At 41.0% G+C, this 20280-nt stretch overlaps 1 protein-coding gene across 4 annotated transcripts in view; it reads right to left on the minus strand.

Moving 5' to 3' along the window:
* MSL2 (MSL complex subunit 2) overlaps positions 1 to 17107 on the minus strand; it is a 40753-nt gene extending 23646 nt beyond the window's left edge. The window contains exons 1-2 of one of the 4 annotated variants that reach the window (XM_059162684.1): positions 16944 to 17105; positions 15745 to 16099 (exon numbers count right to left, since the gene is read on the minus strand). In XM_059162684.1, coding sequence (XP_059018667.1) covers positions 15745 to 15886 — 142 coding nt within the window. In that variant the 5' untranslated portion in view covers positions 15887 to 16099; positions 16944 to 17105. Of the gene's footprint in view, positions 1 to 14161; positions 14345 to 15744 lie in introns of all 4 variants that reach the window. The other 3 variants (XM_059162685.1, XM_059162686.1, XM_059162683.1) reach the window with 3 other exon arrangements.
* Positions 17108 to 20280: the final 3173 nt, after the last annotated feature.

A 20280-nucleotide genomic window follows, 5' to 3' on the forward strand; every position in this document is an offset into this window, starting at 1 on the left:
AAGCTTCACCAGTCAACTACTATTACAAACTAAAAAAAACCAAACACACCAGATTATTAAATGAATGATATATAACCACTCAGAACCACAACACAGCCATAAACTCAAGTCATACCTCATTTCATATTCTAATAAGATTTAAAAGAGAAAGTCAGAAGTCATTTATCTTAATAATTATTTACGGGAGACTTTTATAGTGTTTTGTGGTTACAGAGCACTTTTGTAATATTCCATTAATTTCATATTTTAGCAAAGCAATATTGGTCTCACATTAAATTATTACCAGTAAGATAATACAGGCTAGTCAGTCACAATTAAGTTGAACAACCTAACATTAATCAAATTAATCAATATAAATTCAGTTCAGATTTCCAAAACTAGTGTTCCATTTAATCAGAAGGCATAAACTAGTTTGTCTTTATGTTCTCTTGGAGTCATCCCAAAACACATTCGTGTCTTAAAACTGAATACTATCAAGAAACTTGCTTATTAACACAGCATTGCTTACATTTATTGGCACACATTCTTTTTTTTAAAGTCCATAAATAAATAAGTAAGTAAGTAAGTAAAAATCTTTTAAAACAAAATTGAAGTGCTCCTGGCATGAGGAGTATTCCAAGACATCACTACTATCATCCTAAGGTAAATACTAAATCACCTATGTGTCTCCTCCAGAATTTCTGAAGAAACTTCCAGGAATGTACATTTTTAAAAACCTTCTCATGTAATTCTAATGCACAACAGAATTAGAATTAGGAACCACTAAAGATACTTTCCACCTTTTTTGCCTTGATGCCATATTTCACAGTAACAAGAACTCCTGGGTGTTTCTTCTAATCATTTAAGTGGGAAATGTGATGAAATAATTTTTTTTTTAATATTTATTTACTTGAGAGAGAGAGTAAAAGAGGGAGGATGAGAGAGGGGAGAGGGTCAGAGAGAGAAGCAGACTCCCTGCCAAGCAGGGAGCCCTACGGGCAACTCGACCCGGGACTCCGGGATCATGACCTGAGACAAAGGCAGTCGCTTAACCATCTGAGCCACCCCGGCACCCCTGTGATGAAATAATTTTAAGAAAAAAATTAATCAGCATTTTATTAAAGATTATACTATAAAATTCATACTAATAAAGTCTACAAATTATGACTTCTAACTAACAAGGACTTCTAACTAATAAGATACTAACGTATTTTATTAAAATTATGCTAAAAATGGATTTTGGTGACTACTCTAAAATGATGTTATGTTATTTGTAAACTCATGAATGCTAAAATAGAGTTAAAAACAGGAATGCAACTTAGTGTTTGGAATTCTTGTATTTTTGAGTTTAGAAGACAGCTGGGAGGCCAAGACAGCTTGACTTCTCCAGAGTACAGGGAAAGAGGACTAGAGATATATAGGTCTCTTTTTTCTAAATTCCAATTAGTTAACATAAAGTGAAACATTAGTCTCAGGTGTATAATACAGTGATTCAAAACTTTCATACATTATCCGGTGCTCATCCTAAGTGCATTCATTAATCCCCATCACCTATTTAACCCATCCTGCCACCCACCTCCATGCTGGTAACCATCAGTTTATTCTCTATAGTTAAGTTACACATCTGAGGGTGCCTGGGTGGCTCAGTGGGTTAAAGCCTTTGCCTTCAGCTCAGGTCAAGATCCCAGAGTCCTGGGATGGAGCCCCAGGCTCTCTGCTCAGTGGGGAGCCTGCTTCCCCCTCTCTTTCTTTGCCTGCCTCTCTGCCTACTTGTGATCCCTGCCTGTCAAATAAATAAATAAAATCTTAAAAAAAAAAAAAAAAAAAAAGAGTTACACATCTCTTTCAAGTCTTCCACAAAGGGGTAGTAATTAGCACATGTGTATGAGAAAACTATCTCAGGCTGAAGAACGAACCTCCAGAAAGGAGCAAAGAGAACAATCACTATAACGTAGAAGCAGTACCTATTCCCACCATTAAGAGTAAGAAAACTCCCAATTCACAAGGGATGAATCAGACAGAGTAATCAGAAGGTTCTTGCCTTAGTAGTATGAAAAAATTAGCCCCAAAAGGCAGTTCTGGTCCCACCCAACAAAAGCTTAAAAACAAGCCTCAAGAGGATCAAACTCTTCCCAAGTAATTTAACCTTATCCCAAGAACAAAGAATACTTATATTACAAAAATATCCATCAACAAGGTAAAATATTAACAAGATAAAATTTACAGTATCTGGCTTTGAATCAAAATTAACTAGGCATGCAAAAAAAAGCAGGAAATTTGACCCATAATGAGCAGAAAAATCAGTGAACAGCTAACACAGAAGGGACAGATGACAGAATTAGTAGAGCAGAACATTAAAAATTAAACTTATTTTAACCATATTCCATATATTCAAAATTGTTGTATGCACCTAAAAAGAGAGCTTCAAAACACATGAAACAAAAACTAATAGAACTCCAAAGACAAACTGATAAATCCATAATAAGAGGTTTCAACACTTCTCAAAAACTGACAAACAGAGAATCAGCAAGAATAGAGAAGATATGGGGCACTGGGTGGCTCAGTCAGTTGAGCATCTCGTCTCCCTTTGGCTCGGTTGTGATGGGGGGGGAAATCCTGGAATTGAGCCATGCATCGGGTTCCCTGCTGGGTGGAGCACCTGCTTCTCCCTCCCCCTCTGCCTGCTTCTCCCCGTGCTTGTGGCTCTCCTCTCTAATAAATAAATAAAATCTTAAAAAAAAAAAAAAAAGAAAAGAAAAGAAAAGAATAGAGATTTGGACAACACTATCAATAACTTGTGAAGATGTCTTAGTTGACCAGAAATACCATGAACCAACAAATGTTCTCTGACTGCGTAACAAGATAAAGCAATCTTGGGGCACCTGGGTGGCTCAGTAATTAAGCATCTGCCTTCAGATGGGTCATGATCCCTGGGTCCTGGGATCAGGTCCCGCATCGGGCTCTCTGCTTGGCAAGAAGTCTGCTTCCCCCCCTCCCACTCCCCCTCCTTGTGTTCCCTCTCTCGTGCTCTCTCTGTCAAATAAATAAGGAATTTTTTAAAAAAGATAACACAATCTTGATTCTGATTCAGGTAAGGTTTTATAAAGTAATTCAAAATCCAAATAACATTAGAATTCTGTGGCTCAAGCTAGATAGTGTCTAGGACATAAGAGACCTCATAAAACCTTCCATTCCTGAGAATTACAGATCCAAATACCTATGGGGGCAAGGATGCTAAGTTTAAAAAATAAGTAAATGTGACCAAGGTTAGGTGGGAACAAGGGTTATCTGGAGAGGGCATATCTCTACCCCTAAGACAAACCTCCTCTCATCTATAGCCAGTGATGCCATGCCACAAGGGAATATAGATCCATTATTGCCAGACCTTACAATTTTCCAGGAAGTACCCTAAATTTGGATGTTTACATGAACTCCAGATTTGAGAACACTGACCACCAACACAGTAAATTTGTAACCAAGCCAAAAAAAAAGTCCAGGACCCACATTCAAAAACAAGTATCTGCTCTCATCTAACGTCTTCAACTTCCAAATGAAACAAAAAGAAATCAACTTATTTATCCAAATTGAGAAAATAGATAATCCCACCGGACCATAATGGGCATGGACACAAAAGTCCACACTTAGAAGAAACTGAAACCAGGATGCTCCCAAGACAGGTAACTTTGTGATGTTTACCTTCTCAGGAAAGACATGAAAACAGTTCTTCCAATAGCTGAAGGTTAAAATTTTATCAAAGGCTTCCTGAATTGTTCCAGAGAACAAAAAAAAAAAATCAGGGGGAGACGATTGCAGAGGCGACTTGGGCAAAATGGAAGCAAGAACTTTCTAAAAACAAAGTTCTTTTTAAAAAGTTGTCAAAGAGGGGCACCTGGGTGGCTCAGTGGGTTAAAGCCTTTGCCTTCGGCTCAGGTCATGATCCTAGGATCCTGGGATCGAGCCCCACATCAGGCTCTCTCCTCCATGAGGAGTCTGCTTCCTCCTCTCTCTCTTTCTGCCTGCCTCTCTGCCTACTTGTGATCTCTGTCAAATAAATAAATAAAATCTTTAAAAAAAAAAAAAAAAGTTGTCAAAGATTCAGTTATTTTGTAGAGTAGAATTTAATTTAGCACTCTATCCTAGAAGTATTCCGGAAAAGGCTTGGATAAACTTTCAAGAATATTACAGAAAAGATTATTTGATGTGAAAAAAATGGCTCCTCGATTTATGGTCCTTTCTGCCTAAAGCTTCATAAATTCTCCTCATAAAGAATAACTTAGTATTATCTTCATTGTAAGACCTATGTAAAAACTGAGCTGGCAAGCTTACTGACACCATAAAGGGATACCTGACACAGCCTCAGCTTCTGATAGATAAGACTATGTTCAGTGACAGGCCAGAGAACCAACTGATTAACTATAGAGGGTATTCAGAAAATTACAAGGATGCCCGAATTAGAATGCTCCCTTCTGATCCTGGATTTCTGTATTAAACGTGCCCAGAGTCCCAAATTTCAGAACATGTGATAGATATTTAAACTTCAAAGAAATGATATGTAGCAGGATTGACAGAAGTTCAAAAGCCCTTAGGTTATACACTGGACCATCCACCCCCACTTTACATGCACCTTTAACTGTTACATAAGAATTTCAAAACTATTCAACTTTGCCAGAAAATTTCCAAATTTGAGACCAGACAGCATTTTAAGTGCACTTTTTCTATGGATTATAATCATAAAGAAAGCAGACAAATGCTGACAAACAACTAAAGTCAGCAAACAAAATATACTAGCTAGATTAAAACAACTTGAGAAAGCAAGATATTGTAACTCTGCAAAGATTCGAGTACAAAAGCAGTGAATGAAAATAATTCTGCTAAGCAACCTCTTCGACCTCAGCCACAGCAACTTCCTAGAAACATCAGGAAGCAAGGGCAAAAATGAACTACTGGGACTTCATCAGGATAAAAAGTTTTTGCACAAAACAAGGAAAAGGTCAACAAAACCAAAAGACAACGGACAGAATGGGAGAAGATACTTGCAAAATGACATATCAGATAAAGGACTAGTATCCAAAATCTATAAAAAACTTACCAAACTCAACACCCAAAAAATAAACAATCCAATCAAAAAATGGGCACAAGACATGAACAGACATTTCTATTTCTGCAAAGACAACATTCAAATGGCCAAAAGACAGATGAAAAAGCACTCAACATCACTCGGCATCGGTGAAATACAAATCAAAACCTCAGTGAGCTACCACTTCACACCAGTCAGAATGGATAAAATAACAAATCAGGAAATGACAGATGTTGGCAAGGATGTGGGGAAAGGAGAACCCTCCTTCACTGCTGGTGGGAATACAAGCAGGTATAGTCACTCTGGAAAACAGTATGGAGGTTCCTCAAGAAGTTGAAAATAGAGCTACCCCAGGACCTAGCAATTGCATTACTGGATATTTACCCCAAAGACACAAATGTAATGTTCCAAAAGGGCATGTGCACCCCAGTGTTTATAGCAACAATGTCCACAATAGCCAAACTATGGAAAGAGCCTAGATGTCCATCAACAAATGTATAGATAAAGAAGATGTGGTAATATACATAAACACTGGAATACTATGCAGCCATCAAAAGTGGAAATCTTGCCATTTGCAACAACATGGATGGAACTAGAGGACATTATGCTAAGTGAAATAAGTCAAAGAAAGACAATTATTATATAATCTCACTGATATGTGGAATCTGTTAAACAAGGGGAAATAAGAAACATAAGGGAAGAGAGGAAAAAATGAAACAAGATGAAATCAGAGAGGGAAACACACCATTAGAGACTCTTAATCTCAGGAAACAAACTTGAGCGTGGCTAGAGTGGAGTGGGTGGGAGGGATGGGTGGCAAGGCGATGGGACACTGGGGAGGATATGTGCTATGGTGAGCACTATGAATTGTGTAAGACTGACGAATCATTGACCTGTATCCCTGAAACAAATAATACATTATATGTTAATTTAAAAAAAGAAAATAATTCTGCTAAAATATTATGGACAGAGTCAGATCAAGAAAAAGTAAGAAAAATGGCCAGATATATAGTAATTAAGGTAAAAATTTATCTAAGCTAATTTCCTGATATGAGGACAAAAAATTAATCTTCAAAAGAAATGTCAGAGTAATAGAAATCAAATGGTAAGAAGTCAAAGGTCACTACTGGACACAGAAAAATATGAGAAATCAGAATAAGATTTTGAAATATCACTTTTTTTTTTTAAAGATTTTATTTATTTATTTGACAGAGAGAGACTACATGTAGGCAGAGAGGCAGGCAGAGAGAGAGAGGAGGAAGCAGGCTCCCTGCTGAGCAGAGAATCCGACACAGGACTCGATCCCAGGACCCCGGGATCATGACCTGAGCTGAAGGCAGCGCGGCTTAACCCACTGAGCTACCCAGGCGCCTCGAAAAATCACTATTTAAAATAAAAAATAAAATAGAGAAAGTACACCGCAACTCACAAAACCTCAAATTATATACAAAAGTGTGAATATAAATATATATAAAATATATATATATGTATCATATATAAAAGTAGCCAAGTGGACTCTGAGAGAAGCCAATATAATGACATTAGCCAATTACTGATGGCAAGCTATGCATGCACAAAGCAAACAAAGAATAGAAAGAAAGGAGATCTGGATGTTTCAGTTAAATTGAGAATGAAAACCACAACCCCAAAGTGCAGAAGGTATGTTGTTTTACTACATCAAACACTATATAAAATTATTATAAAATCAAAGTTTCCAGGGAAGAGCATAAAATAAAAAGACAGTAAAATAGATATAAAATAGATAGTATTTTTGTCATTTTCTAATTTCCAGTATTTCTTTATAACCCCAATTCCCAGGGGGTATCACATTATTCAACACTGTCTCATTCTTCTAAGGCCCACACCTGACTCACCTCTAATTCCAATCTTACCTGCAACCTCTCCGAAGCACATGGATCTCTCCCAAAATCCAATAGCAAACTGCTGAATCCCTGAAGAGTATTTTAATTGGACTGTTCTTAAATTACTTCAAACCTGCCTATTTAAATATTTCATGTCCCTCCAAAATCAACACCCTTCCTTACTTCACTTCTGTTATGTAACTAGGTTCTCTGACTCCTTCAATCTTTTCCAAGCATCTGTATTAAACTTAAACTGCCAGGTTTTTGTCAGTTCTTCAATAAAATTCAGTACATTTCATCAGGTGTATGTGAAAACACTGTGCTAGACATGTTTATAAATTTCAGGGTGGGAAATGCCTCATTTAATCCATTCATAGTGAAAAATGCCTAAGCATAAAAAAGTGTAAAACAGTACGTATCAAAGAATTAAAATGTTATGATAACCGTAAGGAAGACAAAACATTCCCTTCATATTATCTTGGTGTTACCTCTCTACTCCCACCACTATTCAGGCTTCTATCTAATATGGATATATCTGTTTTCCTTTCATGTCTTAATAATCAATCCTGTATTCTACCCCCAAATTAATCTTTCCAAAAATTTTAGGAAATCACATCACTCTCTTATTTACAAAGCTGTTTCTCAAATGCTTGCAATAGCGATTTGCAAACTTTCAACCCCTTATCAAGATTGGGGGGGGTAGAATGCAGATTACAAGAACCTGCTCAAAGATATTCCCATTCAATCAGTCTACTGCAATAACTGGGAATCTGATTTTGAATGAGCCCTTTAGGTAATTTTGATTTAAGTGGCCCAAGAGCATATCTCTGGGGGGAAAAAAGTTCTCCAAGGGTAAATGTCAAATTCCTTAGCCCTGCGTCAGGACTCACCACACAAAAGAGTCCTGAAACTCAATTTATAGGGCAAGGGATCTAACTAGGACTATTCACTACAATAAATTTGACTTTCTGCAGCCAACTGTTCTCTCCCTCCAACCTTGCTGAAAATGTCCACTAACTTCATCACTGTTCTCACTGTCTTAAGCCCCATACTTCCTAGATCTCACCAGACTGAAACAATCCCTCCTGTGTAATTCTACAGCACTGTACTGCTTGTCTTGAACCATTACTGTTTTGTTTTGTTTTTAACTTGAGAGACAGCACAAGGGCAAGGGGGGAAGGTCCTCAAGCAGACTCCCCACTGAGCACGGAGCCTGATATGGAGCTCAATTCAGGACTATGAGATCATGAGATCATGACCTGAGCAGAAATCAAGAATCAGAGGCTTAAACATCTGAGCCACCAGGTACCCCGTGAACCATTATTTATACTAATATTATTAACTTTTCAGGTGGTTATATCACATGACAACTGACTGTGGATCAAACCTCTTTCCATTTCTTTCAACATCCAGAACAATCCACTGTGGAAGTCCTTTCTCTAAGGCAATTTTAGTTTGCATAAGCATACCTAAATAGGAATGAATAAATGAACTAAATTTTAGGATACAAAAAGGGAAAACTATAGGGGCGCCTGGGTGGCTCAGTGGATTGGGCCGCTGCCTTCGGCTCAGGTCATGATCTCAGTGTCCTGGGATCGAGCCCCGCATCGGGCTCTTTGCTCAGCGGGAGCCTGCTTCCTCCTCTCTCTCTGCCTGACTCTCCACCTACTTGTGATCTTTCTCTCTGTCAAATAAATTAATAAAATCTTTAAAAAAAAAAAAAAAAAAAAAGGGAAAACTATAGAAAGGAGATTCTTATTAGGAAAAGAAACCAGTTAAATAAGTATATCTGGAGGAAAGTGTATCTGCCAACACAAATTACTACATACTGTTCTTCCTTACCAGCCTACCAAACGCTCCCTGAAGAATTCTTCCCAGAAAGAACAGGTGAACTTAAGTCCCAAGAAAAAAAAACTGGTAAACCAAACTCTACTTAACACCAATCAGGTCTGCTTAAACTTAATCCAAACAGCTATTCAAAAGCAAGTTATCTGAGGGGAAAAGTCATTTATGGTTAATTTCTGAAACTTCTACACATGCAATAAACTTATAATTGTTCTATTATGATGTAACATAAGTGCCTCTAACACAACACTTCCCCAATAACTGATCTACTTATCTGTCTTCTCCTTAATGCTGAACAACATATGGATAGTAACCATGTGTCTTGTTCATCTTTCTAGTCCAGCACTTAGAACAAGTGATTAATAAAGACGTAATGAGTTAAGTTTTCAACATAAAAAATGATAGTGATTCTCCAAAAATAACACAATGGCCAGCAAGCATATGAAGATACAATCAACATCACTAATTAGAGAAATGCAAATCAAAACCACAATGACATCACCTAATGCCCACTAGAATGGCTACTATTAAAAAAAAAAGTGTTGGCAATGGAGACATTGGAACTCCTGTATTGGTGGGATTGTAAAATGGTCTAACCACTATGGAAAACAGTAGAGAGGTTCCTCAAAAATTAAAAATGAAAATACTATACACAATCCCAGCAATCCTATTTCTGAGTATATACCCAAAAAAACTGAAAGCAGGGTCTTTAGTAATCTCCACACCATGTTCACAACAGCATATTCAAAATAGCCAAAAGGTGGAAACCCAAAAATCCATTAACTGATGAATGGATAAATAACTGTGGTACACAAATACAATGGAATTATTATTCGGCCTTAAAAAGGAACAAAACTCTTACACATACTACAACATGGATGAACCTTCAGAACATTATGCTAAATTAAATAAACCAATCACAGAAAGACAAAATACTGTATGATTCCACTTATATGAAGTATCTAGAATAGTCAAATTCAGACAGACAGAAAATAGAATGGTGGTTCCAATGGGCTGCAGAGGAGGGTAGTTGGCTGATGGATATCAAGTTTCAGATTTCCAAGAAGAAAAAGTTGTGAAAACTGGGGCACCTGGTGGCTCAGTGGGTTAAGCCTCTGCCTTTGGCTCAGGTCATGATCTCGGGGTCCTGGGATTGATTGAGCCCCACATCCGGCTCTCTGCTCAGCGGGGAGCCTGCTCCTCCCCACCCCACCTGCCTGTCTGCCTGCTTGTGATCTCTCTCTGTCAAATAAAATCTTAAAAAAAAAAAAAAAAGAAAGAAAGAAAGAAGGAAAAGGTATGAAAATCAAATTTTATAACAATATACTTGACGTTATAGAACTATACACTTAAGATGATAAATTTAATGTGTTCACTGCAATGAAAAATTACAGTGAGTTTACAAAAAAAAATCTACACAAAAAAAGCAGGTGTAACACATTTGTGTACAATTATTCAAATGGCCTTTTAAGGGCACCTGGGTGGGTTCAGTCTGTTAAGTGTCTACCTTCAGCTCAGGTCATTATCTCAGGGTCCTGGAATCGAGCCCTGTGTCAGGCTCCATGCTCAGCAGGAGTTTACTTCTCCCTCTCCCTCTAACCACCTCCCCCACTGCTCCGGCTCACTCTCTTGCACTCTAATAAATAAAATCACTCTAATAAATAAAATATTTTAAAAGTTCAAATGGCCTTTTAATTTAACTTCCATCTAAAAGATTTTTTAAAAAAAGATAAAAAAGCTAAGTAGTTTAAATAACTCAATCAAAACTTTCTGTTCACGTTTCATTGTAGAAGATTCTTGCTAATTACAAACTGCTGAGTCAAAAAGTATTTCTGCTAAAAGAAGAGAATCAGAATTCTAGAACTGGAAAAGATGACAGAGATCATACATTCCACTAATTTCCAATGTGGGTCCATAAACAACGGCAAATGAAAAAAGGAAAATGTAATTTTTCATAGAGCTAAATCTATTTAAAGTTAAGGCATATGCTTTATTCTAAGAATACATCTTCACCTTAAACTTCCTCATTTTAATACTAATTTCATCCGTTCAACAAACATTTGTTGAGCCACTCTAAGGTGCAAGACTACAATCAATACTCAACAGGAGAACCAAGGCTCTCACTCAGGAAACTGCCTCCTTTCTAGTGGAAAATAAGAGTACAGAGAGCAAGAAAAGATAGGGTTCTGTTGTTAAGTCCTTAACATTCAAAAGAAAAATCTGATCAGCCCACATAATCCTAGGTCAGTGGGAAACATCAATCTACAGCCCCTTCCCATTTTATTTTAAGATTTTATTTATTTATTTGAGAGAAACAGTGTGCTTGTGCACAAGCAGGGGAAACAGCAGGCAGAGGGAGAAGCAGGCTCCCTGCTATGCAGGGAGCCCAAAATGGGGCTCAATCCCAGGACCACCAGATAATTACCTGAGCCTAAGGCAGATTCTTAACCTACTGAGCCACCCAGGCACCCCCTTCCCATGTTATGGGAAAGTGGATGTCCAAAAGGTTTCACAACAATTCAATAAATTCCAAGTCAAAACCACCTTGTTTCTAATTAAAACACCAAGAAAATACCCATGTGCCTTAGTAGAGATTCAAACATAATAAATTTATTGGACTCCAAATATCTCAAAGACTAATACTCTTCCACTTAACATGTCCTTCCAGTTCTAACAGGATTTGATTCTATATACCAACCTTCTTGTATCATTTGAAGACATAAAAATTTAATGAAAACCTTAAAATCCCTAGGACACCACCAGTCAGAATGACTAAAATTTTAAAAAGTCAGGAAACGACAAATATTGGCAAGGATGCGGAGAAAGGGGAACCCTCCTTCACTGCTGGTGGGAATGCAAGCTGGTGCAGACACTGTGGAAAACAGCACGGAGGTTCCTCAGAAAGTTGAAACTAAGCTACCCTTCGACCTAGCAATCACATTACTGGTATTTACCCTAAAGATACAAATATAGTGATCCAAAGGGGTACATGTACCCCAGTGTTTATAGCAGCAATGTCCACAATAGCCAAACTATGGAAAGAACCTAGATGTCCATCGACTGATGAATGAATTAAGAAGATATGGTATATATACACAATAGAATACTATGCAGCCATCAAAAGAAATGAAATCTTGCCATTTGCAACAACGTGGATGGAACTAGAGGATATTATGCTAAGTGAAATAAGTCAATCAGAGAAAGAAATTATCATATGATCTCCCTGATATGAAGAAATTGAGAGGCAGTGTGTGGGGTTTGGGGCATAGGGAAGGAAAAAATGAAATAAGATAGGATCAGGAGGGAGACAAACCATAAGAGACTCTTAATCTCACAAAACAAACGGAGGGTTGCGGGAGAGAGGGGGAGTATGAAGAGGGTAGATGGGTTATGAACATTGGGGAGGGTATATGATACGATGAGTGCTGTGAAGTGTGTAAGCCTGATGGTTCAGACCTGTATCCCTGGGGCAAACAATACATTATATGTTAATAAAAATAATTAATTTAAAAAAATTAAGGGAGGGGCACCTGGGTGGCTCAGAGGGCTAAAGCCTCTGCCTTCGGCTCAGGTCATGATCTCAGGGTCCTGGGATCGAGCCCTTCATCAGGCTCTCTGCTCCGCAAGGAGCCTGCTTCCTCTTCTCTCTCTTCCTGCCTCTCTGCCTAGCTGTGATTTCTCTCTGTCAAATAAATAAAATATTTAAAAAAAAAAAAAATTAAGGGGCTCCTGGGTGGCTCATGGGTTAAGCCTCTGCCTCTGGCTCAGGTCATGATCTCCGGGTCTCATTTTCTTCCTCTGAGTCTGTCACAAACATCAACATGCAAGTGACTGGATAGGAAAGGGTAGATGAGGCAGGAGGAACACAAAAATAAACTAAAAAATAGTATTTTCCCCTAAGATATCAGAAGAATTAGATATAAAAGCTGCACCCATGGGCGCCTGCGTGGCTCAGTGGGCTGGGCCACTGCCTTAGGCTAGGGTGGTGATCTCGGGGTCCTGGGATCGAACCCCACGTCGGGCTCTCTGCTCAGCAGGGAGCCTGATTCCCTGCCTGTTTGTGAACTCTCTCTCTCTAATAAATAAATAAATAAAATCTTTTAAAAAAAAAAAAGGCTGCACCCAAAGAGCTGTAAGTGCCTATGATTGAAACAAAGGGTTAGAGGTTCAAAGGACAAAATGGAACTTTGCTGCAGTGAGCAAAGAATTCACTGAGGAGGGAGGAAATTGATGAGTTAAACCACAGAGAAAGTATTTTTAGGCAAAAGAGACTTCAATGAATAAAGAAGGGGTAAAAAGAAGGAAGACACAGGCCCTGTATGTTTGAAAAGGCAAGAATATTAACCTGGCTGAAGCACAGAAATATGTAAGAGAGCAGTAAAAGGTAACGCTGAAAAGGTAGGACTGGGTCATACTTCAGAGGACTTGATGAAACAAACTCCGTATTTACAGCACCAAAATAGAATTAAACTTTTACATATTTATTATCTTCATGAAATAAGACTGCACATGCCCTATTAACTTGAATGTATTTATGCTTTTCAGCTAGGACAACATCTGATACAAATATGTTTGAACTCTGGATCTAAATTCAAATAACCGATTTTTTTCTTATCTCCTGATAACCAGACTTATATTAGAGTTAGTTAAAGACATGGGGGCAGTGGTCAGAGAGGGCTGGCCAGAACCTACATTCAGACTGCTAAAATTTATGCCAGCTACTCAATTATAATCAGGGAAAAAGTAGAACCCACAAATCTTTTCCATAGGATGGCGGAGTAGCTTGAACAAGGCATAATGGCAAACACCAAACTGCCAGCTGCTCTGCCAACTTGTGATCTCTAATAAATAAGTAAAACTTAAAAAAATTTAAAAAAAAAATTGGGGGGTGCCTCGGTGGCTCAGTAGGTTGAAGCCTCTGCCTTTGGCTCAGGTCAGGATCCCAGGCTCCTGGGTTCGAGCCCTGCATCGGGCTCTCTGCTCATCAGGGAGCCTGCTTCCTCCTCTCTGCCTGCTTCTCTGCCTACTTGTGATCTCTATCTGTCAAGTGAATAAATAACATCTTTTTTTTTTTTTAAAGATTTTATTTACTTATTTGACAGAGATCACAACTAGGCAGAGAGAGAGGAGGAAGCAGGCTTCCCGCTGAGCAGAGACCCTGGGATTATGACCTGAGCCAAAGGGAGAGGCTTCAACCCACTGAGCCACCCAGGAGCCCCAATAAATAACATCTTTAAAAAAAAAAAAAAAAAAAGGAATTCGGGAAAATGTTCAATTAGACAACTATCCTGAAGCTATTGATAACTTAAAATTCTAAGCAACTACACAATTCAAAACTACCATTTTACCCTTAAATTAGGCAGTTAAGTCCCATCCCCCTAGTAAAAAGGAGACTTACCAGATCTTTTGAGTGTTACCTGGATAATGACATCACTCTCTACTGCTGTTCTAGCAGGCTGGGATGGGCTGCCCTCTGCCCTCTTTCCCATACATCACAAGAGTAGCAATCCCCCCAAAAGAAAGGTTTGTAGAAAAGGAAGTTATAGCAGCTCTATCTCCTCAGTTCAAAAACTACCAAAAGCTGTTAAGACATAAAAAGAAGCACTCCATAAAAAGTGGAAGTGGGGTGGGGGAGCACAATGAAACCAAGCAAATTCCTATCTGTAAAATTTAAGCTAAAGGAAAACTTGGAATCTCGCCCAAAGCTCTCATTTTATACATTAAGAAACTGAGGCCCAGGGCAGTGGTGATTTGCCCATGGCAAACACTTCCCTATAAAGGTGTTAACTGTCTGTTACCAGTCACAGTAATCACATTCACAGAATTACTTATGTGTTTATAAGATTAAGTACCTGGTATGCAAAAAACACAATCTCCATCTCCTCTGCACCCCCTTCAGTGGCTTGCCCCAATGCTATCCAGAAAATGATGCAAGATTCTCAAATGAATACGGTATCCTCCTTCAGCCACTACAGGCACAAAATTTCTTTTATCTAAGATAAAGTGAAAACCTGAAATGCCTGAATTTCTCAAGTTCTGACTATACAAGTGGATCAGCAAAACCTCAAAATTTGGGGTAGAATGAAAATACGAAATAGAGTATAGTACTTTTTTGACAACTGCCATTTCCCTCCTATTAATGTTTCCAGGCCAGCCTTTGAAAAAAGGTGTATAGTTAAAAAATAATAGGTACAAAGTTATTCCAAATTATCATCACTTTTGAGACACTTCCATTAGATAAGTTAGCATTTCTTCACCACTCAAAAAATAACCTGAAAGTAACCTACCCTGCAGAAAATATTTTTGGGTGGGGGGATAAAAAAGCCAACCACCTAAAATAACTGTCTACCAGGCCATAACATATTAAAACCACAAAATAAGGAACAACAATTTCATAAAAATCCCACCAGCTAAAAAAGAGAATATTTTCAGTCTTTCCGGGCTCACTATTTACTGTCAAACTGTCAAAGCATGTTGAGGAACACGGACAAAAGTTCTGCATCGAGTTCACAGGCTGTGGGTGCATCCGATTATACCGCTACCCACACCTAACACCAGTTTGGGGAAATGCAAACACGCCACACGTACATTTTTTAACCAGGCTAAACCACGTTTAACCAAGGTAAGTGTTGTGAGCTCTTGTATCAAAGGTTTAAAAAAAAAAAAAAAAAAAAAAAAGAGGAGCACTACGCAAGCATACTTCACTCATTTATAAAACCATCAACAGAAATGGCAAGGAACTGACCCGAGAAGAATTAAACAGTTCTGAACATTAAGGCCGCCGTACAAAACGGTTTAGGAGGGCTCTTTCTGAACTGCTGGGCAAAAGTCCTCTGACGAGCCTCAAAACTAATGACCGTACGCTAATGCATAAATAACAAAAGCTTAATACAAACTACCACGCCGCCAAACCGTTCCTGTTACCAAAGCCCAGATTTTTTTAAAATAAGCATTGAAAGGGAACAATAAAAAGCGTCTCACCGCAAACACAGCAAGAGAGAGACTGTCGGAAGTAAGGCAAGAGCCTGTTAATCTCTGTAAACGCCTTGGGGTCTCCGGGGTCGTAGTTGAGCACTAGGCGGCTCGCGGAAATGTAGAGAGCAGTAGCATTCACGGGGTTCATTGCAGACACTTCGACACCGTTGGCTCCCGGTTGAAAAGAAATTCCGGATCCAACTTTGTAAGCAGCCAGGGAACAATGGCGAATTTGCAACAAATCGGAGGAAATCAGAGAAGAACCACTGGCCAAAGTAGTAACTAAAATCCGTGCAAGTTTGTGGAGCTGAAGCAATCCTCCCACACATGGGGCCTTGGCGCCCCTCCTCCGTCCCTGAGACTTGCAGACAAAAAAAAAAAAAAAAAAAAGAGAGAGAGAGAGAAACCAGCGTTCGAGTTTGTCCCAGGCAGCCTCGGGGCGAAGAACGCGGGGGCTTCGGCGCTGGGGCCGGGACTCGGCGCTCAGTCTAGCCCCGCGGCTCCGCGGGCGGCCTTCGCTGCATCTCCGGACGCGGAGGCACCTCCTCAGGGCGAGCTGGACGGGCGCGGGAGCAGGCCCCCGCCCGGTCCGAGGGGCGCGCACGCTTCTCACGAGCTGCAGGGCCCTTACTCCATCACAGCGCCCAGCGCAGAGGTAGCGGCGACGGCAAGGAGGACGGCTCGGGCGTCGACTTCCTCAATCTAGTGCACCAAGCCGCGGCGGCGGCGAACGCTGCAGCTGCGGCAGGCGGAGGCTGCCGCCGCTCTCTCCATATCGGACGCGGGGCCCGGACTGCGCCTGACTCTCCGCCCTGGCGGTTACAACCCCGCTGTTCCCTGAGGTGGCGGAACCGGCAGGAGAGTCCCCCACCCGATAGAGGAGGGCTGGGGAGGAAGTGCGCGGGCCGGCGGCGGCAGCGGGAGGGGGCGGGGAGCAGGCCCGGCCGGGCCGCGGCGGCGCCCCTCGCTCCTCAGTCGCTCACTCCGAGGTCACCAGGCGCAAGCACCGCCCCCTCACTGCCCGGCCATCTTCTCCACGCCGCACACACGGAGACCTCCTCCTCCAAGCACGACGGCCGCCGCCGCCCACGGCTCCCGCCCGGCCGCAGCTGAGACGAGCGCTCACACCGCCAGGCCCCGCCGCCGCCCAGAGCACCAGCAAGGCCCCGCGGCAGGCCCCTCCCCCCGTGCCTCGCCGCCCTCACCCTGACTCCACGCGCCACTCTAACTCAGTAGGGCCCGGGCTGCTGCGGCCTTAGTGAATCCCGCGGACTGTGCGGCGCCTCAAGCCCTGCCGGCGACGACGACCGTTACCCCAACGGGCAAAGCCACTGTCATCCCCGAGACTCCCCCGCCGTCGTCGTCGCTAGCGCCCGCACGCATGCGCAGAGCACACTCTCACCCCTCCCCCCCGCCCTTTCCTTTCCCTTCGCTTCCCTTTTCCCCTGCTTCTCCTCTAAGAGCCCCCTCCACACCCTCCCAGAGCTACCGGCTGGCTCCGCGCATGCGCATTCCAATATCAAGCTCCACCGCCTTTCGCCCTCACGCGTGCGCCTTGACCGCCCACCCAGAAAACCGGATAAACACAGCAGCCCGCTCACGCCAGCCCCTCCCTGCTGCCAACCCACCCAAGCCTCACTGCGCATGCCTGGCTCTCCACTTACGGCTCTTAGAACAGAGCATGCTCTCTGCAAGACGGCCGGTCTGTCCGCCCCTCCCCCATGCTCCCTCCAATTCCCTCTTAGGCGTGTGGGCTGTGGCGAAACATTGGTTAGTTGACCCATCCTTCCACGGTATGGGCTCTAAGCCCCTCGCACTACACTGCTTCCTCGATGCCCGCCAACGCTGAGTCCTGGCGGAGACGCGCCATGTGGCATTCCGCCCTGGCGGTCCTCCTCGCCCTGACTGACCGCGCTGTGAGGAAATAGTCCCGAACCGCCCCAAGCCCCGCCCTCGCGGCCTTTCTCCTGAAACAGCGCTTTCCAAGCACTGAAAGGGCGCTGCCGCGGCCTGCTTGGGCAGTCAGAGCCGGGAAGGTCGACAGCAAACAGCGTGTCCGCGCGCCCGGGCGGCGTGCGGGCGACGTTTGCTAGGTTAGGGTCGCGGCAGCGTCGATGGCAGCCTGGCAGGCGGTGTGTAATCGGTGGGGCTCGGGCCCATCTCCTTTCTCCCGTCCTTCCGAGCTGGGCTCTTTCCGCGGACTCTGGTCGTTAGAGTCGGACCGACGCCAGCCGCCCAGTCTAATGGGGCGCCGACCAGGACCTCGCCGAGCTCGTAGAGGAAAACTGTCCAATTTAAAAGCAAAACGTACCCCTTTTCGGCTCCTTTGACAGACTTAGCCCTTCTTTGTGAACAGAGCTCTTGAGGAATCGACGGTCCTGGTTTAGAAGGGACCCAAATCCTTGAAAGTACATCTTTTTTTTTAAACAAGCTTTCGTCTTGTTTTTGCAGGAGACCGGGGACACTGAGATATAAACAAAAGCCTAATTTAACGTAAGATTCCCCTCATCTCTAAAAGTACAAAACTTTTTTTGAGGAGCACAAATAGAAACAGCATATGAACCATTTTTATCTCGCGATACCAAAGCTCTTTAGCATAGTTTTTTGCGCTAAATAAATGATCAACACGTGTTCGCAAAGTGAAATTTGTGACATGTATATCTTTTGGGGGCACAAATACGGTTAGTTTTAGGGATTTTCTATTCAGAGTAGAAATTAATAAGATAACAAGGGAACCCAATAAATTCTGGTATATAATTTCTAGAGCCATATGATAACAGGTTTATTTTCTTTACAAGGGCTAGCATATTATCACCACTTACATACGTATAGAGCAGTAAAAATCTAACTTCTTAATTTTGTTAGGGAGCAAAGCAGAAATTAGACAAAATTGTGCAAAGTACATTTGGCTGTCTTGTATCTGGAAAATGACAAGTATTCTCAAATCCATTCTCTTGTTTAAAAGCCCCATCTTCCTTGGGTCGTTTGTTTGATAAGTGATCTTGTCTAAGCTCACCCTCAAATAAAACTGTTATATTATACAGTTCTATTTTTATTTCAGACTCTTAAGTTCTTATTCCACAAAACACAGGTTGTTTTCCTCCAAAGGAGCAACATGGAAAATAAAATAATCATTGTTTTCCATTCAGGCAACATAAATTAGCAGTCACCCTAAGCAAGTGATTACTTTCAGGGCCTTAATCTTTCTAACGTTCTCATAACTGAATTTTTTTTTAAATCATTTGAGATGTGTGCAGCCTAAATTAAGACTAATTTGGTTGATGGTCTCTGTGTGTGTGTGAAATAGAGAAACTTAAACCAATGTTTTTTAGCATCTAAAATTGCTTACAGGGGCACCTGGGTGGCTCAGTGGGTTAAGCCGCTGCCTTTGGCTCAGGTCATGATCTCAGGGTCTTGGGATCGAGTCCCACATCGGGCTCTCTGCTCAGCGGGGAGCCTGCTTCCCTCTCTCTCTCTCTGCCTGCCTCTCCATCTACTTGTGATTTCTCTCTGTCGAATAAATAAATAAAATTTTTAAAAAAATAAAATAAAATAAAATTGCTTACAACTGGTGGTAAGTTTATGGCATTTAGAAACAAAGCACCTCCACGTTGAAGTATTATTGTCTGCGATAACTATTTGATTGCTGGAGGCTTGCCTTAAGAGAAAACACAAGCTGTTTATAGAAAATGAAGTGTTTGGATCAAATATTTAGGAGAAGTCATATATAACTCAGATAACTATCAATGTAATTTTTTTCATATTTTATATTTAATTATTATTTGGAAGTAAAAGTGTTAGGGTTGCCAGATCTAACAAAAATACAAGATGCCAGTTAAAAAATTTTAATAAGCTTTTTATTTGAGACCACTTGATTTTTCAGAATTATTGCACAGATAGTACAGACAGTTCTCACATATTCCATTTCCCCTATTATTAACCTCTCATGTTAGTATAGTACATTTGTTATGATTAACCAATCGTAATACATTTTTATTAAGTAAAATCCGTATTTTACTCATATTTCTTCAGGTGTTTTTTTTTTCTAATGTCCTTTTTCTGATCCAGGATCCCATCCAGGATATCACATTACATTTAGTCATATCTCCTCAGGCTCCTCTTGACATCTGGTTAAATTTTCATTTCAGACAAACAACAAATACCTGTTTTCTTTTTATTATCTGTATTTCTGACCCATTTTGAGTTAAAGCTCCCCTATTCTGTGTTCCAAAAATGGCAACTGCTTGCCTCCTTCACTGGATTTATCAAACTACATGGCAATTGTTGGTTTAGCCCTGCCTTCTCCCTGTCATACTATAACTGCTGGAAGGCCTGAGTTTCTCCCTTCTCGACTTTTATCATCATTGTCTAGCATAAGGCTTGACATATTATGGGTACTCGGTAATTCTTAATGATGAATTATTAGAAATGCAATAACATAAGGAAACTCCCCAGTACAGTGAATGGTGCAAAATAGGCATGGACAAGTGTTTGCTTTTCCTTAAGGAGAAACACAAAATATCTTATAAATTTAGAGACAGT

Source organism: Mustela lutreola, chromosome 2 (assembly GCF_030435805.1).
Source record: "Mustela lutreola isolate mMusLut2 chromosome 2, mMusLut2.pri, whole genome shotgun sequence".
Taxonomy (NCBI): Eukaryota; Metazoa; Chordata; class Mammalia; order Carnivora; family Mustelidae; genus Mustela; species Mustela lutreola.